General features: G+C 42.9%; 2 protein-coding genes across 8 annotated transcripts in view; both read right to left on the reverse strand.

Moving 5' to 3' along the window:
* Positions 1-4,529, reverse strand: part of palm1a (paralemmin 1a) — an 11,163-nt gene extending 6,634 nt beyond the window's left edge. For all 7 annotated transcript variants that reach the window (XM_056378502.1, XM_056378503.1, XM_056378498.1 and 4 more), the window contains exons 1-3: positions 4,420-4,529; positions 1,388-1,433; positions 604-684 (exon numbers count right to left, since the gene is read on the reverse strand). In XM_056378502.1, the coding sequence (XP_056234477.1) occupies positions 604-684; positions 1,388-1,433; positions 4,420-4,457 (165 nt within the window). In that variant the 5' untranslated portion in view covers positions 4,458-4,529. The remainder of the gene's footprint in view (positions 1-603; positions 685-1,387; positions 1,434-4,419) is intronic.
* An 816-nt stretch (positions 4,530-5,345) lies between these two features.
* On the reverse strand, positions 5,346-19,851 carry map1sa (microtubule-associated protein 1Sa). Its single transcript, XM_056378493.1, has 7 exons — positions 18,749-19,851; positions 14,622-14,723; positions 12,971-13,053; positions 12,274-12,414; positions 8,840-12,110; positions 7,902-8,125; positions 5,346-7,814 (listed from the first exon to the last, which is right to left on the reverse strand). Exons 1-7 carry the CDS (start codon positions 18,903-18,905, stop codon positions 7,659-7,661), a joined length of 4,134 nt encoding a protein of 1,377 aa, XP_056234468.1. The 5' UTR covers positions 18,906-19,851; the 3' UTR covers positions 5,346-7,658.
* Between the last annotated feature and the right edge of the window lie 126 nt (positions 19,852-19,977).

Here is a 19,977-nt window from a genome sequence, read left to right on the forward strand (position 1 = left end):
GTCTGTATCTGTCTGTGTCTGTCTGTCTGTCTGTATCTGTTTGTCTGTCTGTATCTGTCTGTGTCTGTCTGTCTGTATCTGTCTGTCTGTCTGTATCTGTCTGTCTGTATCTGTCTGTGTCTGTCCGTCTGTGTCTGTCTGTCTGTATCTGTCTGTCTGTCTGTCTGTATCTGTCTGTGTCTGTCTGTATCTGTCTGTGTCTGTCTGTCTGTCTGTATCTGTCTGTGTCTGTCTGTCTGTATCTGTCTGTGTCTGTCTGTCTGTATCTGTTTGTCTGTCTGTCTGTATCTGTTTGTCTGTCTGTCTGTCTGTCTCTCTGTATCTGTGTCTGTCTGTCCGTCCGTCTGTGTCTGTCTGTATCTGTCTGTCTGTATCTGTCTGTCTGTATCTGTTTGTCTGTATCTGTTTGTCTGTCTGTCTGTCTCTCTGTATCTGTGTCTGTCTGTCCGTCCGTCTGTGTCTGTCTGTATCTGTTTGTCTGTCTGTCTGTATCTGTTTGTCTGTCTGTCTGTCTGTCTCTCTGTATCTGTGTCTGTCTGTATCTGTCTGTGTCTGTCTGTATCTGTCTGTCTGTATCTGTCTGTCTGTATCTGTTTGTCTTACCTTCAGGTGCTGCAGAGCTCTCCTGTCATCCTCCAGCTGACGTTTCTTGTTCTCTATCTCTGTCTGCCACTTCCTCTTCTCCTAAGGTGTAATGGGAAGTGTAGTCAGACACAAAAACAGTGTTTAGCAAGGTCTCATCACTTCCACTCTAACACTTCAACTACTTTCACCTCCTAGGTGGTCTTCAGATCATTTTACTCTTCAACTTCTTTCAGCTTTTTCACTTATAAACACTTACACTGTTCTCAGCCCCTACTCTTCCATTGGTTTCAGTGTTTCCAGGGAATAGACATTTCAGCTTCCTACAGGCCTTGAACTTCAAACTAAATTTTTAATCTTTCCAGCAGTTACGCTTCAGCTTCCTTCAGATGGTGAGTCCTTTCACTGCTTCACCTTTAACTGAAACTGAAACATCATTTCACCGGTCAGTGAAGACACCCTTCAGTTACCTTCATAAGAACTTCACCTGTGTGATTTTCACACCATGTACATAGAGTACTCCTTCTAATACAGTAATGCAGGTCTGAGACACAGCAGGATGATCGAGTTACACCAAGACACACACAGGATGAAGATAAGAGAGAGAGAGAGAGTGTGTGTGTGTGTGTGTGTGTGTGGATCAATAAGTGCATTAGTGAGGGAGGTTCAGGGTGTGTCTGTGTCTAAAATATCTGCTGCTGTCAGAGATCATGTTTCAAACATGTGTGTGTGTGGTCACTCACTGTGTATTTATATACATGTGTGTTGGTGATGTGTTCACTGACAGTCTGTAAAGTGGACTCACTGCGATGAGCTGCAGTCGATCCTCCTGACAAAGTGCCTGGCTCACCCTGAGAGAGAGAGAGAGAGAGAGAGAGAGAGAAAGAAAGACAGAGAGAGACATACATCATGGTGGAGATTCAGAAGGATTACTGTACAACAGACTGAAAGACTTCAGGATCTAGAAATTCAAGAACTGGACCACAAAAGAGTCCGTCAGCCAGTTCTGAGACCTACTGACCAAACAAGACCAGTCCTGTTCAACCTCAGACCATCACCCCATCTAAAACCACTCACCACAGTGAACCACATCATTCAATCAGGAGCACTAGACCAACCAGACCAGAACCAGGAACAAACCTCAACCCTGAATATAAACTGGCAGGGAGAAAGCAGGGACAGATCCAGAACAGACAGACTCAGTGACCACAGTCCTGCTGGACAGGTGAGGTGGAGACAGAAGCTGACTTCCTGCTAAAGTGAGACAAGTGTTATAATATATCAGATACTGATGACATCTGATGTGTTGATCTCAGAACTGGATGACAGTGGAAAGCACCAGCTCTGAACATGGACTCTGCTGAATCTGGACTGCTGGATCTGATCAGCAGCAGCCCGACCTCCAACATGTGACTGAGACAAAGAGAACTGTGAATGTTTGAGATGTTTGAGTCTCGGCGTCACAGAGCTGCTGTGGACCTGCAGCCTGACTGTCACATGAGAGTTAGCCGTTAGCCGTTAGCTTGCAGCTACTGAAACCTTTTGTTTCAGTCAGAAAACAGGAAACTGCAGCAGGAAGATGAGGATGATGATGATGATGATGATGATGATGATGATGTCAGCTGTGTGTTCCTGCTGCTGCTAAACAGTTAAACTGTGAAACTGTGAAACTGTGCTGAGCTCTGCACAAAGCTGCTGTCGTCTCCATGGAGACCAGACTGAACAACAGAGAATCTGAGTGGGGGAATTTAGAGAGAGACAGAGAGAGAGACCACAGACCAACAACAACACAACAACAGAAAATCTGAGGGGAAACTTCAGACCACAGACGTACAGCACAACTCATTCATCAACAACTGACTCACAGAAAGTTACTGAACTACAAACTACAAAAACTACAAACTACAAAAAATATGACCAGTACAGACCAGTTTTCCAGTGTGTATCAGATTTCATCTGATGTGGTTTGATGTGGACTGATGTGATCTGATGTGGACTGATGTGATCTGATGTGGACTGATGTGGTTTGATGTGGTTTGATATGATCTGATGTGGTTTGATGTGGACTGATGTGGACTGATGTGATCTGATGTGGACTGATGTGATCTGATGTGGATTGATGTGATCTGATGTGATCTGATGTGATCTGATGTGATCTGATGTGGTTTGATGTGGACTGATGTGGACTGATGTGGACAGATGTGGACAGATGTGGACAGATGTGGACAGATGTGATCTGATGTAGACTGATGTGGTTTGATGTGATCTGATGTGGTTTGATGTGATCTGATGTGGTTTGATGTGGACTGATGTGGACTGATGTGGATGTGTTTTCAGACTGTTGATCCAGCCACAGAATTACTAAAGATTTTATTTTGGACATTTGATTGTTAGGAAATTGAATTGATTAATTGGTAAAAATATTTTCACATTAGAACATTATCAGCTCTCTCTCAGCTGTAGATGGAACTGGTGTTCCTTTTATTGTGAAAGGCTGATGAATACAGACTGTTCATTCATACAGCGTGTGACACAGTGAACCTGTCTGTGTCCTTGTCATGACATGAATCCGCCCCGAGGCTCCACCCTGCTGCAGCAGCTCAGTCAACCGCATACAATACAAGAAATAAACACAGGAAGTGAGCCACACGACCTTCAAAATAAAATCACAGTAGTTTAAAAGGGAGTTTGTTTTCTTAGAGGACTGAGCTGGTTCTGGTTCAGACAGTCTGTTTACATTTATGAAACATTTATATTGATGAGTCACTGTGAATCAAACTAATGATAAAAATTATTATTATAGTTATTTCTAAAAGGAGGAAATTAATGAGCACATTGATTCTACCTGAGCAGGTGAGTATCACCTTTCAAAATGTATATAACATGTTACATCATCTGTTTATCATCTTTACTAGTTTTAATTTGTGATACAGTAACGGCTGGTTTGTTTGTTTGTTTGTGTGTGTATCAGCTGATGTGGGTGGAGAGCAAATAAAACAAGTAGAATTGAATCTGTGCTTTGGTTTGCTGACTGACCACCTAACTAACAAACTTACTAACTAACTAACTAACCAACCAACCAACCAACCAACCAACCAACCAACCAACCAACCAACCAACCAACCAACCAACCAACCAACCTGTATTAAAAGTTACATCACAGCTCTGTCTGAGTACTAATAAAATAAAGTGTTTGGTCCATTTATGTTGAGATGATAAAGTGAATTTATTTCCGGTTGTTGTTTGTAGTGACGTCATTGTGACGTGACGTGTCTGACTGACCGTTAGTCTTTCTCTGTTTTAAAGTGAACAGTCTCCTCACACTAACAGCAGAAAAAAACAGGAGTCATGTCATGCTCTTATTCTGACGAGATCGATCGGAAGTCGTCACTCTAACATGTCAAGCTTGACGGCAGTTATTGATCACAAATCTGATCTTTCACTGATCAATATGTAATTATCATGGCACATGCTGCTCAGGTCTGTCCGGTCTGTTTCCGCCGTGAAAAGTAGAGCACACAGTATGTTTATCACTCCGCTCAGGTTCGGGTTTAACCCTTTCCTTTCCCGCCGCAGTGACTCTGATTATCCCTGGTCACACACACACTGAGCCGGTTCTCTGTCCCGGGATTCTGGGGGGGCTCTGAGCCGGATTTTGGCGCAGTTTGTGCGCAGGTTCCCTCCGCTCCGCCACTGACTCAGCGGTCTGACGGACTGATGCCGCACAATGACGACACACCGGACACCGGGCACCGTTTACGTCAAACACACAGAGAAATGCACAGAAGAAGAAGATATGAAAGATGTGAGAGAGAAGAAGAAATAGAGAGTACTCACTCCATGTCTGAGTCCAAGTCCAGCACAGCCCGATTCATCTGATCCACATCCAGGAGAGAAAGGAGACCCGCCCACCGGAGGAGGGAGGGGGGGGGGGGGGGTGTAATATACGAGACAGCAGAAGGAAAAGGAAACAAAAAAGGGATTGAAGGAAACAAGAGAGGAAAGAAGGAAACAATAGCCTAGGAGACAAGAGAGAAGGAAACAAGACAAGGTAACATGGAAACTAGAAAGGACATAAGGAAACTTGACAGGAGAAAAGGAAACATGAAAGGAAACGAGAGAGGAGACGAAAAAAATCAAACTAACGAGAAACTGAAAACATGAAATGTAATATAGTATAAAGTAAGTATTATTATAAGCATTGTTGGTTTGGAGCCTTTATGTTATTTGTTACATATTATATATCATGTACACATATATAACTAACAGTCAATGTGAACAGACATGAAAGATGTTGATAAATGATGTTGATCAGTGACAGCTGTGTTTGCGTTGTGAGTCCAGCAGACGGCAGCAGGATCCTGGAACTAGACCAGCACCCAGCACAAACACCACGACCAGACCCTGATTTTCATCAGTCAAGATAATAATCTGGACCAGGACCAAAGACCTGCACCGGATGAAAAACCAGATGGAAACATGTTCTGTCTCACAGTGTTCAGGAAGAACTGAATCAGCGCCAGAATTCAGACCTCCACCAAGTCTCATTCAGATCAGTTTAGTAATTTTGGCGTGATCCTGCTGACAGACAGACAGACAGACAGACAGACAAACAAACAAACCAACCAACAGACAATATATAAAACGATTTATAAACATTATGTTTATCAAACACAATAATAATGTTCATAACGTTTGTTAAAATCCGCTGTTGACAAATAAACACACCATTTTCATAATAAAACACACTGCAGACACATAGGTAAAGGTCTACTTTTATTTTGAAAGATCAATTAAAATTAGTGTTACAAGACAAATTTCCTGTGTGTGAGTTTGGGGGAGGAGGGTCTTCAGGTTGTCTGATTAAAATATCTGAGATCAAAAAAATTAAATATTAAGAGAATAACGTCGTAAATGAAAGTCTTCAGACGCGGACATGAATTTAAAGTTTGAATCAAATGAAATCTGATTACTACAAAAATAAAGTCACAATCACTGAGAGCTCAACATCAGTCTGATAAAACAACCACGCACACACTCGGCTCAGATAACTGTTGACTGCTCATTAGTGTTGTTGGAAAATGAACTGGTGGCTAATAATTAACATAAGGCTGAAGCTAGGCTAACAGCTGATATCTGATCACATATTAAAAATAAACTAAAATCACTGGACTCCTGTATATTTGACTCTGTATAAACTATATAAATAAAACTGACCTGTGTTCTTATTGGCTTGTGTTCAGTGTGTCGCGCTCTTTGTTATTGAACTAAAAACAGACAATATTTAGTTAACATATTTATTTAAAATATGATTTCTTCTTTAAATGATAATGTAATTTAAAGAAGATTACGACTTTTATCTCTGAATATTTGAACTTTATTGTTGAAAACTCTCATTTGATTTGATTAAACAGAAAACAAACGAACCAGAACGTGTTAATAAAAACATCAGACTGGTCCTTTAACAGTCACTCAGCTTCATATCGTCCAATAAAACCGTCTGTTTCAATAAGTTATCAGATTACATTAACTTCCCTGAACTCGGATCAGGTTAAAGGTTCACTGATCAATATTCTGTTTTCATAAAACTGGACGTGAAAAAAAGATTTTTAAAAATTAATTTTGGGGATGAGACGTGACGAGCTCGTACCAAAGTTGAGACTCGTGGATGTGAATTTAAAAAAAAAAAAAAATTCAAAAAAATTCAAAATAAATAAATAAGTTAAAAATTGAAACATGTGTTTTGATGTTTTGTGAAATGAAAAAGGACGGTCAAGTTTTATCTTCATGGTTTCAGTCGTTTCTACATAAAAAAAACAATAATAATAATAATGATGGAACGTTCTGAATGGAAACTGATAATTCTGATAATCGATTATTGATTTCCCCCTCAGACTTACAAACTACATATCCCAGAAATGCACCGCTGTCAGAACCATCCAATCAGAGAGCTCCAGACTGAAGGGTGAGACTGATCTCACAGGATGAATTCAACAGCTGTGGCTCATGGGTAATGTAGTCCACAGACCACACACAGGGGGAAACATGACGGTCTGCTGTGTGTGTTACAACAGTCAGACCATAACAATCAACAACAACAACACCACAGTGAGAATAAAAACAGCTGATTGTGCTTCACTACAAACAGGTGATCAGATCTGAGGTCTGCGTTTAACCTCAGCTGGTCTCACACACGTCTTCATCTCTACAGTGAGAAGATTCAGAGTTTCTGTCTCTGCTGGATCAGATCAACACTGAGCAACCTGTTCTTTTCACTGCGAAGTCTAAAACTCCTGTGACAATGAGCTGAAGGTCTCAGAATTAAAGACAGATTAATTATGAAATAAATATCCTTTGTGTAATTACAAGAAAAATGATTGAACCATCCAGAAATTCAACAAAAGATTAAAAGACAAAAATCATGTCATTCCATGGTAAAAACTACGACATAAAGATTGTGATCATGATTGTGGAATAAAATGTTGGAATTATAAAATAAAAATTGTGCAATTACAAGACAAAATCTTGTAATTGTGCGTTTGTGTAAATATGAGATAAAGATATTGTAATTATCAGATAAATTACACAATAAAGATTGTGTAATTAGGAGATACAGGTCACATATGTCCTGATTCTGTGACGTACATTATCACAAGGTCTCGTCTTTTAATGATGAAATCATCTGGAATGAAGAGACAGTTTGTTTTCAGTCTTAGCTTCAGACATGAACTGAATCAAGGATTACTTTTTGTATTTATTAAACATTGTTCATCTGTTTATTTGATGGAAATCAGGACAAAATGGAAAACACCTGCTGCTAACGAGCTAATGTTTGTTAGCAGGTCTGATCCAGCAGAGAAAAAACAACAAGTAAGGACAGGTGAGAACCATATGATGATGTCACACAGGTGAAGGAAATGGTTTCTTATGTAAGAGACTACAATCTTCACTTTAACTGTTAAATCATAGACCTTTAGACCAACAGCGAGAGTGGCTGTAACCATAGCAACATTAAAAGTCTACTCCTCCTCCACCTGTTCAGATGTGAGATGGGCAGGGCTTTGAAAGGGCGGGGCTCAGAACTCAACCTTGCAGGCGGGGAAGGTCTCGTCCTGCATGGCCACGGTGCTGTTGCTGCCCAGCACAGTGACAGACAGCTCCCTCTGCCGGTCGTGAGTCTCCTGGTACCACTCATGCATCGCCAGTGAATCAAATGTTGGGATCAGAGTCACCTGAGGACAGGTCAGAAGAACAGACTAATCAGGGAACAGATCATAAGAAGGCAAAGACGACAAACCTCCCTCAGCATCTTCACCAACCTGGACATCCGGCCAGCTGCTCTTCCCCTCCAGCAGCGAGTCCAGGATGCTCCTCATCGACACCTCCTTCACTGGGTCATCTCCGCTGACGATATAATATGAGGAACGAAGGCGTCTGAAGAACTCTAGGTCCACGGTGGAGGAGGCACTGATGGACGGCAGGTAGGCCAGGTCCACGTAGACCGCATAACCCTCAGAACCCGCAGAACCTGAGACTTTGGAGGCTGGACACAAGTGAGAAGAATGAGATTATAACAGCTCCACAAATGGCCACCAGATGGAGCTGCAAGACAAAACTGACTGCAGTGACATTAGTGCGAAAACGTTTCTCCAGAAATAACTGGTCAGTCATTTTACACCAACAACATGAACACAACTGAACTGTTAACAGGATAGAAAAATGTCTCTAACACAAAATGTGTTTTTGTTTTCTGATGCTGGACTTTGGAAACACCACTAACTCCAACCCCAAAGCATCCCAAGCTTTCAGGTTCATAATCTAGTTGTGATCAAGAACCATTGTCCCCGTTCAAGTTCAACTCTGAGTTGTACACAGGGTCAAAAGGTACAAAAACTTACAATGAAAATCCATAATCCATGTTAGACACTGCCAATGCAATGGGGACCACCTGAAGCATCCCAGTGAGACTCCTTTATGTGGCTAGATTGTCAGAACTATCAAGAGAGTCTTCAAGTCAACACATGAGAGATATAGTGGACCAGTGTACGACACTGACCAGATGTGGATGAAAGCTTGGGGGGGCAGAGTAAGCGGGCCTTGGGGTAAGAACTTAGTTTGGAGTACACTGCTTTCTTGAGTTACCTTCCAGCAGCAGCAAACAGATTTGACCAATACCCTGTAGATCACAGTTGGTCCAAGAATCAGTTGATCTGAAATTTCCTCTATGATATTTTGTGTCTAAGTATTTCAGGCCTACCTGAGGAGGGTAGTTTTGCAGTTCCGATTCTGGATCCACCAAGTGAATTTCGGGATGATGACTTTATGTCGAGGTTGGAGGTCATCTTTATTGACCCTGTTGAACTGCCAGCCTTGGACTTTCCATTCTGGGCTGTGTTACTTCCAGAGGTTCCCTTCTGCATCGTACCTGATGGTTTCTTAGTCTTGGCAGCTGAACTCTTCAGACTTTTGCTTGATCCATTGGCCTCTGAATCCGCCATGCAGGCTCCAGGCTGGGGCGGTAATGGAGGCAGATCCTTGACCGGGGCTGGTGGTGGGTCATGGGAAGAAAGTTGCCCAGCCCTGTGGGTGTACTGCAGATTGGGATGATCTTGTGGATGACTGGGCAGAAAGAGGCTGCTGGAGTCATCATCAGAGTCAACGTCTTCAGTGATGGAAGGACAGTCGTCTGTACCAGGGGGGACATCAGAGTCTGTGGCCGTAGGCAGAGAGTCGCTAACTGATGTAGGCGGAGTTTCCTGGCTGTAGGCTGAAGGGCATTCGCTGCTGCTCTGATCCTGGGAGTGGTTGTTATTGTCGGAGATGTCTGGTGAAATGCCAGTGGTGAGACTGGGGCTGACATGTTGCTGATGGCTCTCTGGGGTCTTGGGGTGCTGGAACTCACAAGGTGATACCAGACACAGATCAACATCATGTGGAACATCTGAGGTCAGTTCTGACATCCCATGGATGTGCTCCTCTGATCCATTTCCACAACGCCCATTATGGGATGACCTCAGAGGTAGGGCCATACCTGTGGTGGAGTCTGTGTCACTAACATGTCCGTTGGAGTAGACTCTGTCTCCCATGGGTCCTTTGGGTGACACTGCAGTAGGTGGTACCACTTGCTCTAAAGAAACTGATAGGGATTCATCAACTTCTGTAGAGTGAGGCGAGCCAACCTCCGCAGGCATGGAGGTCATGGTGGGAGAGGAGTCTGGCATCAGGTCCTTGAAAGGACTGAGAGTCAGAAGGCTGGACTGTTTATCCTGAGAGGATGTGGAGTTTTCCAGGCCCTCCCTCAGGGATCCCAGGTCTGAGGTCCTACAAGATCCTCCCTGGTTGTAATCTTCGAAGCCCAGACTGGACCCTCTCGCCCCGAGGCTGCTATCTTCACCCAAACACCTAATGTCCTCTTCAGGGGACTGATGAAAAGGGGTATGTCCTGCACTATTAGGGGCGGAATCTGCAGGAGAGACCAGCTCTAGAGTTTTCTCTTCTGAGCTCACACAAAAGTCATCTGGTCCATTTTTCAGGGATCCCACGACCGGCTGGTATGCAGTCGGAGTAAGATCAAAGTTAACACTGAGATCACTTTTTGGTGTTTTGGCTAGAGGTGAAGAGGCAGCGGCCATTTCCTGGTTTATGTCCATGCAGCGAAACATTTCGGGACTCTCTACTGTCAAGGTCTGGTTCCCATTGGCCTTTGCTCCATCAGAATTTGCGACTGCCATGGCTTTTTGTCCGCGGTTTCCACTGTCATTGTCTTCCAATCTGAGTCTTTCAAACTCGGCCGTCATGTCCTCAGGTGTTGACACCTTGGAGCGATCAGCCTCCTTCTGGTTTTCCTGGTCCTTTGAACCGGGCTTACCCTTTGTTCCTTTGTTCAAAGTGTCTTTCTTTTGAAGTGTCCCGTCTTTCTTTAGAGTCCCACTCTTTCCCGAAGTTTTTTTAAGTTCTGTGCTTGCTGTTGATGCTGCACTCGAAGCACCACTTGTTGTTTTCTTCACTTCTTTAATGGCTGGTTTTGTCGTTTTCTTCTCCTCTGTCTTTACATCCCTCTTGCTCTCTTTTTTTGGTTCAGGTTTAATGTCTTTCTTTGGTTTTGTACTCATAGGTTCCTTCTTTACAAGTTCTTTCTTTTTCTCTGCACTCTCGTCACTCTTTACAGCAGCAGCAAGAATCCTCTCATCCTTCTTTTTCACTTCCTTTTTTTCTTCTTTTAACACGTCTTTCTTTGGAACAAGTTTTTCAGCAGGTTTCGGTGGCTTTGATCTAACATCTCCGTCCTTTAATTTGGCCTTTTCTTCCCAATCCTTCCTGTCTTTAGGTGCAGTGTCACCTGCTGCCTTTGGCTTTGTTTTCACCTCCTGTTTTTTGACATCTACTCGTCCAAGCTTGTCTTTCTGCAAGGCACTATTTGGTCTGAAGTCCTTTGGATGGGACTTAAGGCTTTCCCGACTCTCTGCTCTTTTTGGTTGCTTCTCAGTTTTGGATGTTTCTAGGTCCTTCAAACACACTGATGGATGTTTAAGGAAATCTAGATGTCTGAGTTTGTCAAGTCCATCCAGAATTTTGGTCTGTGGCGTGCACCCTGGGAAAAGGACACGGATGATCTTCTCCTGAGGGCTGGATGGATGCCAGACCAGCAAAGCACAAATGGAAACAAGGCATGGTAGTGGAAGATTTGAGCCCTTTACATTTGATCCGTTGTTGGGCCAAGTCTGCATCAAAGCTTCAAATTCTTTACTTCCATTGACAGGATTCAGAGTGTACAGCTCCAGACGGCCGACTCCCATCTTTTGAAACAAGATAACTGGTTCTATAACGGGTCCGTTAAACCGGCTGAGAAGTTCAGGTTTGATTGCCAGTCTTTGTAAGTGCTGCAGAGTGAGCGCGACCTGGTCACAGCTCCTCAGCTCACTTGGATCTCCCTGAATGGACTTCAATCTGTCAGGAACATTGAGGAAAACCACTCCGATCTCAGGAGAGATGAGGTTTTTCATCCAGTCCTCTTCAGTCTGAGATCCAGCAGACTCGTCTTCTTGCTCGGCTACTTTCCTCAGCAGCAGACTGTTCAGTCCGGGGAGATTGTCCACACCGATGTGGGTAAGGAGTACAGAGTCAATTCTGTCCAGGTGTCGAACCAGTTTCCAGAAACAGGAGCGTGGGTCAGAGCCGCCATTCACCAGGATGTTAAAGCCGTTCACAGCAAAGAAGGCAGAGTCCCCCCTCCCACCGGGGAAGATGTAGCAGCAGGGCCGAGAGAGTTTCAGGAAGCCCACAGTGCTTGGAGGCTCCAGGAGGTCAAAGGGTGACTCAGGCTCCAGCGACTCTGAGAGGTATTCTGTGAACTCCTGCAGACCCTCCATTTCTGGGAGGATGGAGGGAGGGTTGATCTGGATGTTTATGAAGTCTTGAAGGTTGTGTTTCTCCAACAGACCATAGTCCTTCCAAAGACCGTAGTTTGGACAGCTGAGGGTGAGGCTGGCCTTCACCACTGGGTCTACTGAGCTCATCAAGTCTCCAACCTATATCCACACACAAAGAAGTTACCTGTTAAAAAACTATAATAATAACAGATATTCTGATTTGTTGTTTGTTGTTGTTATTCTGAAACAGCAGTCAGTCACTTTAAAACTAAAGTGAGATAAATATCAGATAAAACACCACAACAGGCTGACAGATTCTCACCTCATCATCAGCAAATATGTGGATGAAGTCATTGAGAGAGAAACAGCCTTTCGGTAACACAATGTCCCCCGTCTCCTCGACACACTGACCAGCCAGAACCAACAGCTTGTGTCGAGATGAATCACAGACCAGACGCCTGACCTACACACAGGAAACACTCATATCAGTTCATACACAGAGGGTGAACTGCAGGGATGTGATCTGATCCACAGATTATTCCAGTTTCGAGCAGCTCACATTGATTAACACGGTTCAAACTGCTCAGTAGGATTTGTGTGCAGCAGAAGGAATAAATGCTGTTACAGCTTCAGGCACATGATCAGGCAAACTCTTTCATTCAGTTTAGAGGGGGAGAGTGTAACCGAGGTTCGTCTCTGCAGCTACAATTTACAGATGTTTCCTAAATGCCTCACATGCAGGCTATCGGTAGACCACAGAGAAACTAGTTAGTTGGTTTGCAAAGAGTGGAACAAGGTCAGATTTACCTAAACTGAAACCCAGTGATTCTGTCTACCTGGACAGGTCTTAATTTACCTGAAGAAGTCTTAATCTACCTGGACAAGCCGCCCATGTAGAGCCTATGTTTGGGAATCGCAGACAGACACTAAATGTGACACTCTTTTCACTTGGCTCAGATATATGAACTTTTATGAGAGAACTCTGGTTTTATCTCTGCATCTGTTTCCGATGGTCTCACCTCTGAGCAGACGAAGTCATGAGCTGGATTCACGACCACCTGAGTGTCCAGGACGTCTCCACTGTGCTGCAGAGTCCTCTGACCTGCAAGAACAAAACATCAGCTGCTATAAACTAAAGACTGACACCTGCTCACATCTAAAGACAATCTTTAGTCTCACACTATAGATTCTAGAGTGAGGTCCAACATAAAAATTAATTTTTTGATTAATTGATGAAAACTGGCAAATATGTGAATATGAAAAGGCTGGAATATTCAATAAATCAATCAAAATGAATAATCAATTATCAAAATAACTGCCAATAAAGTTTGTTTCTGTGGGTACAGAACATGGCGGATGAGAGGATGACACACACCTTCACATTCACAGAACAATAACCAGGTTTGTCACAGTCCATGTGAACACTGTTGTCTATGTGGTCTGACGATCCGTGTGGATCTGGATCAGAGGCCGGAGACTGACAAACTCATTTTAGAAAAGAATCTGTTAACGAGGTTTTTGTGTAACAAGAGGATGAATGTCTGACAGTCAGAGGCCACGGATGTGAAAACACTTTCAACATCTTTTTAAAATCTTTTAATGGAGGGACCTGGATTCACTGAAGACCTGCAGGTCCAAGTCCGGGATCCATCTCTAACAGAGTTGGTTCACAGGAAACACCAGGTCCAGGATCTGATCAGGAACCAGTCACATGGTCTGGACTCTGAGTGAAGGGTTAGGGAAGTAGGAACAGGAAGTCCTCTGCTTCCTTCCTGTCAACTGGTCATGTGGTTACCATAACAACAGCTGCAGAGGTGGTTATGAAGTTAACAGTCTGTTCTCTCTCAGAGGGCTGTCAGTTTCCTCCTTGTTATCAGTCTGATGACATCACAGACTTTAACGAGCCTCAGCATCCGAGTGTCCCGATTGGCTGCCGAGGTCAATCATCTAATTAAAGATCCAGACCTCTGAGACCATCACATGACTGCAGAGTGTGTGTGTGTGTGTGTGTGTCTACAGGCTGTTCAGCAGTGTCAGCTGACTGCATACAGACACAGTTTTTAAAATAACTGCTCAGTCTGAGAAACAGATGTCGTCCTACCTCTGAGGGGTGTTGACCTCTGACCTCTGTGACTTTCATTAAAATCACTAAACTCAAACTTCTTCTTCATCTGACTTTCTGATTGGTCTCTATTATGAGAAAATGTAGTGCCAAAGCGAGGTGCTGTTTTGTCGGGAAGATAAAGAGCTGAGAATATTCTACATGAAGCGTCTTTAAGCAGATGTTGGATTGTTGTGGTGGGCGTCTTTTAAAAGTGAAAAACAGGTAACACACTGACTGTACATGACTACCTCACACAACCTCACAACTAAACCACAACTAACACTTTAATGATCTCTTCTTCTTCTGTGGTTTAATGGCAGCGAATGAGAATCAGCTCCTCCAGCTGTTTATCTCCCCCAGTCAACTCATGTTCACACAGAGGAGGAGACAAGACAGGTTCAGGTTTGTTTCAGTTGTAACCTGAGTGAAACCTGACTCATGTCCTGTTACTGTCTGTGAATGAGTTTAAACCAATGGTCCAGAGACAGCTGCAGAGCCCTGACCTCTGACCTCAGAATGAACCACAACAGAGACTGAAACCTGCAGGGACACTTGTGTTGTCTCACCTCGGACGTCCTCTGACAGGAAGGCAGAGTGCCTGGACACGAAGAGTTTCAGCTGCTGATCCAGAACAGACACATCCAGGTCTACAGGCCAGCAGCGCACACCTGAAACACACACAATAACACACTGACCACTTAATTATCATTTATATTGATGAGATCTTGTTTGATCACTGTACCCCACATGTCCCAGAAAGCACCTGGTCTGCATCGTTCAGGTCATCTCACCCTGGTTTTATACAGATTGTTTCTGATTCACCATCATGTTAAACTGGAGCAAACACAACGTTGACATGTTTTATTTGTGATGTCAGACTTCAGCCACTTTGTGTTTCTGACCAGCTTCAGCTCAACTCTGATTGGATGAATGACCCACGTGTCACATGACATCTCTGAATAACTATGTGACTGAAGACCTCAACAAGTCACATCTGAAACCATCAATCGATCATCAAAGAATTGATTAATTAAAAAAAACAATCGTTACAAGAGAAAATGATCGGCAGATTAATCAATGAAAACAACCATTAGTTGCTCTGGATGAAATTTTCCAATCACTGCACCTCTCAGATCATGAGTGTGTCTCCATCACAGTGTGTGTGTGTGTGTGCGTGTGTGTGTGTGTGTGTGTGCGCGTAGCAGTGAATCAGCAGTTTCCTCAGGCTCTCAGTGTGATCATCAATGTAACTGTAGAGAATCAGCCGGCTCATCAGTTAACACAACAGTCACAGTCACAAACATCAGCTGACACACACACACACACACACACACACACACACACACACACACACACACACACACACACACACACACACACACACACACACACACACACACACACACACACACACACACACACACACACACGAAACAGCTCTGATGTAAGGTTCCATTAATATCACACTGACATCAGCCTCAAACACACTGTTCATGTCTGACTGTTCGGAACATGTACGAGTCACGGCTGCACATTAAGTTAAACATGTGGGTGGAACATGTCTCCTTGTGTTTCACCTGTCAGACCTCACCTGGTCTGTCAACACCTGTTCTCCAGTCAACAAGATGCAACAAAGTGTTTATTTCCTGAGTGGACGGAGAGTCAGAGAGGCCAAAATGGAGGAAGCTGTCGTAGTTTATCATCAGGCTGTAAACTGCTGAACAAACTGCCCTCACAGTCCGGCAGTAGGTTGTTAAAACTGCACAGCATGTCATCAGAACCAGCTACAGCCACTCATGACTGACTGACTCCACCCGCCTGTTGTTGACCACAGTGAACACTGAGGCTGCAGCTTCATGTCAGTTTGTGTTTGTAGTGAAGAGGGGGGTGAGAGACTTGTTTAGTTTATAGTCCTGTTCACACCTCCATCATTCACACTGAATAAACTAAGAATCATTAGACTTCAACGTGTCGTTGTGGCTGTATCTCACTGCTCCTACATCCTTCTTATACCATTTATCAGAAATAATATAAGAAACGTCAGTGCTGAGGGGAGTGTTTAAATCCTCCTCAGTCCTCAGCCTCAGTGAATCCAGGCTGAACTAACTACGCTGCATTATTCATCATGTTGAGCACAAACAGCAGCAGACTGATGATTTCACTGCTTTACTCACTGACATTATCCTGGTTATGTTCTGCATGTCAACATCTGGTACTGGTTTAAGAAACCTAGAGTACTCCAATGAAAACCTGCATCCTGTGGCCTGTGAACACCTAAATCCAGGTGTCTGTATATTCTTGGCAGGTAGGGAACATAGAGGCTGAACTGAACACAGACCAGATGACATCAGGAAGACCAGACACTAATCTGATCAGGTAAATAGAGACGTGAAGAACCAGGTTTCTCATGTGTAAACTTCAGATCCCAAATATGATCAGAACCTGACAGAATCTGACAGAGTGAAACATCCACCTCATTTATACTATCTCTGTCAGATTAACTGTTTCCTCCTCAGCAAACAGGAAGCTGAAAATATTTAGTAACACCACTTCCTCTTTTGTCTTTCAGCAACCACAAACAAGACGGACTGTAAACAGACTGGAAAACAGACTGAAAACAGACTGAAAACCGACTGTAAAACAGACTGTAAACAGACTGTAAACAGACTGAAAACAGACTGAAAACAGACTGTAAAACAGACTGAAAACAGACTGAAAAACAGACTGTAAACAGACTGTAAACCGACTGTAAACCGACTGTAAACCGACTGTAAACAGACTGTAAACAGACTGAAAAACAGACTGAAAACAGACTGAAAACCGACTGTAAAACAGACTGTAAACAGACTGTAAACAGACTGTAAACAGACTGGAAAACAGACTGAAAACAGACTGAAAACCGACTGAAAACCGACTGTAAAACAGACTGAAAAACCGACTGTAAAACCGACTGTAAAACAGACTGAAAACAGACTGTAAACAGACTGTAAACAGACTGTAAACCGACTGTAAACCGACTGTAAACCGACTGTAAACCGACTGTAAACAGACTGTAAACAGACTGAAAAACAGACTGAAAACAGACTGAAAACCGACTGTAAAACAGACTGTAAACAGACTGTAAACAGACTGGAAAACAGACTGAAAACCGACTGAAAACCGACTGAAAACCGACTGAAAACCGACTGTAAAACAGACTGAAAAACAGACTGAAAAACAGACTGTAAACAGACTGAAATACAGACTGTAAACCGACTGTAAACCGACTGCAAACCGACTGTAAACAGACTGTAAACAGACTGAAAAACAGACTAAAAACAGACTGAAAAACAGACTGAAAACAGACTGAAAACAAACTGAAAAACCGACTGTAAAACAGACTGTAAACAGACTGAAAAAACAGACTGAAAAACAGGTAGAAAACAGACTGAAGAAGAAGAAACCCAAATGAAATGAGAACACGTGCCATCTGTCGTGTTTTCATCAGACTTTGTTTTAAACTTCAGGAGACGACCTTTCATCTGAACACGACCTCTTCAGTCCGGATCTAAACTAATTTATCATCCAACCCTAACCCAAGAAAAACACCAAACCTCCTCTGACCTCTGCTCCTCTATGAAACTGTCATAGAAATCCTTTTCTGACACATTAGAGATTTCATCATTATATCGGAACAATAATAATAATAATCTGATACAGGAAATAAGCAATAGTTTCCTGATTCCACTGAACCTCAGTCCAGAGGTGCTCACTGTTATTCTCCATCTTCAGTTAAACATAATTTTACACTGATACCATGAGTATGAAGCGAATGTGAAACTACTGGATTCATGAACTGGTCATGTGATGAACACCTGTGATGATTTACAGGTAAAAAATTAACATTTATATTCTCGTAATTTATAGAAACCAACTGAAGTTGAACTGGTGAAATTAAGGTCAGGATGCTGCTTTACACAGGTGTCTGACAGGTAACACAACTTTAAAGAAACAAAATAAAAACATCCGCTGGGTAGGAATTTTCAAAATAAAGGCCTCATCAAGGAGGAATAAGGCTGTGTATTCTGACTGTTGAAAAATGATTTAAAAAAATGTTTAGATAGGTTAAATAAGTTATTTGAAAGAAAGTCTCACCGGGAGCTTAACTTAAGACAACGTCACGGCAACATTTAGACCCACGGTAAACACCCACTAACGGAGGGTCCGCGGAGCCGAACCAGACCGAGTTTAGGCCACATTCTGGCCCACATTCAGGACATGTGGTCTGAAGCCGATCCCCGTTGGAAATAGCTCCGGTGGGTGTATCCTCATTTCATCGCCGCGCTTTTCGGGAGAAATGTTTTAACAGAGGCGGAAAGAGGAAACTAGTGGCCGTGAGGTGGCTACGTTAGCCTGCTAGCCATAACCCTGCTGTTTGTTTAATCATGGGAAGTGTTTTAAAGTGCAGTTTGAACGGTGTCGGTGGAACCGTGAGCCCGGGACAAGATGAGTTCACCCGGACTGAAACTGGGGACAAACCGAGCAGGAGCAACTTTTTATAGCTGTTTGGACACAACACCACCAGCGACGTCAGCTCCCCTCACGGGTTTTATTGTGAAAGGCCCTGCGGACTTCCCGCCCTGTGGACCGCACGGCAGCGGCTGGGTGTCTGGACCCTGTGGATCCGGTGCCGGTTATCTTCACCACGACTCACCTGACTCTATCTGCCGAAGTAGCCGCTCCAGCAGACCGGCGGGCTGCAGTGCCCCCACCACCACCAGCACCGAGTAATCCACCGCAGACCGGGAGGAACCGGGACAAGAACTTGGAGAAGAACCGGGACCGCCACCCCGCTCCACCGCCGCCATCATGGCATGGACGGTCCACTGATGACGTTACCGGGACACTTACACGGGCCCCGCCCTGCTCTGTCGAGAGGCGAGAATATGTGATAACTGGCGCCCAAGGTGGCCAATCAGAGAAGAGAACTGTGCAGCAAGAGAGAGACGTTGGCGAATCAGAAGAGAGAGGGTCGTTCAAGTGCTGCTAGGAAGAAATCAGGACCGACAGCATATTTAAACTAAGCTGAAAATAAATCGGAAACACTTTAATGGAGTTACAAAATGTAGATATTTAAAGTTTATTGATCAAATGTTTTGAAATAAATGTTAAGAATAAACGTTACATGTTTTCTGCTTTAAAATACTTTTGCTTGAAATACTCAAAGTCATTTAAACAAATGGCACTAAACACCAAGTGTTTGGTTTTTATATAAATGATCTTCCTTACTTTGTTTTAAGCATGAAACAAAATATATAATTAAATCTAATGTCTATATGTACATAATTAATCTGTAGCTATATTAACAGCAATATCTGTCAGTAAATAAATCTCCAGTAAAATGAAAAAAGATAAATATAAATATAGTGGTGTATAAAATATGCATGTTGTTTTGTGAATTTTATTATTTAAAAAACCTTTCAAGGATTTCAATTTCAATATTCAAGTTTTTTGTTTGTTTGTTTGTTTGTTGAAATGTTGAAATATAATTATTTCCATTCACAGCTATTTTTAGTTGCAGTTGAAATGTGTTGTAATCTTTTGTTGTCCACAGCTGTGAACTGTGCAGCTCTGTAGTACACCGATTAATAAAAATTAATTATGTCAAAATAGAAATTACAAGGCTTAAACTTCAACTACAGTTTTATAAATGGATTGAACAAACACATTCATGTAACTAATGTTTCAAAAACCTAAACTAAACAATATATACCAAAAAAATTAAAAGATAAATTTAGTCAAACATTAACAAAGTACTTGACAATAGAAAATAATTGCAGGTCAATAAATAAGTTCAGAAAATAACGAGGCATGTTTTTCACACAGTTTCCTACATTTTTGATGTGATGCAATCAAAACTAAAAGGTGTTAAAGCATTGGCCA

Source organism: Seriola aureovittata, chromosome 6 (genome assembly GCF_021018895.1).
Source record: "Seriola aureovittata isolate HTS-2021-v1 ecotype China chromosome 6, ASM2101889v1, whole genome shotgun sequence".
Taxonomy (NCBI): Eukaryota; Metazoa; Chordata; class Actinopteri; order Carangiformes; family Carangidae; genus Seriola; species Seriola aureovittata.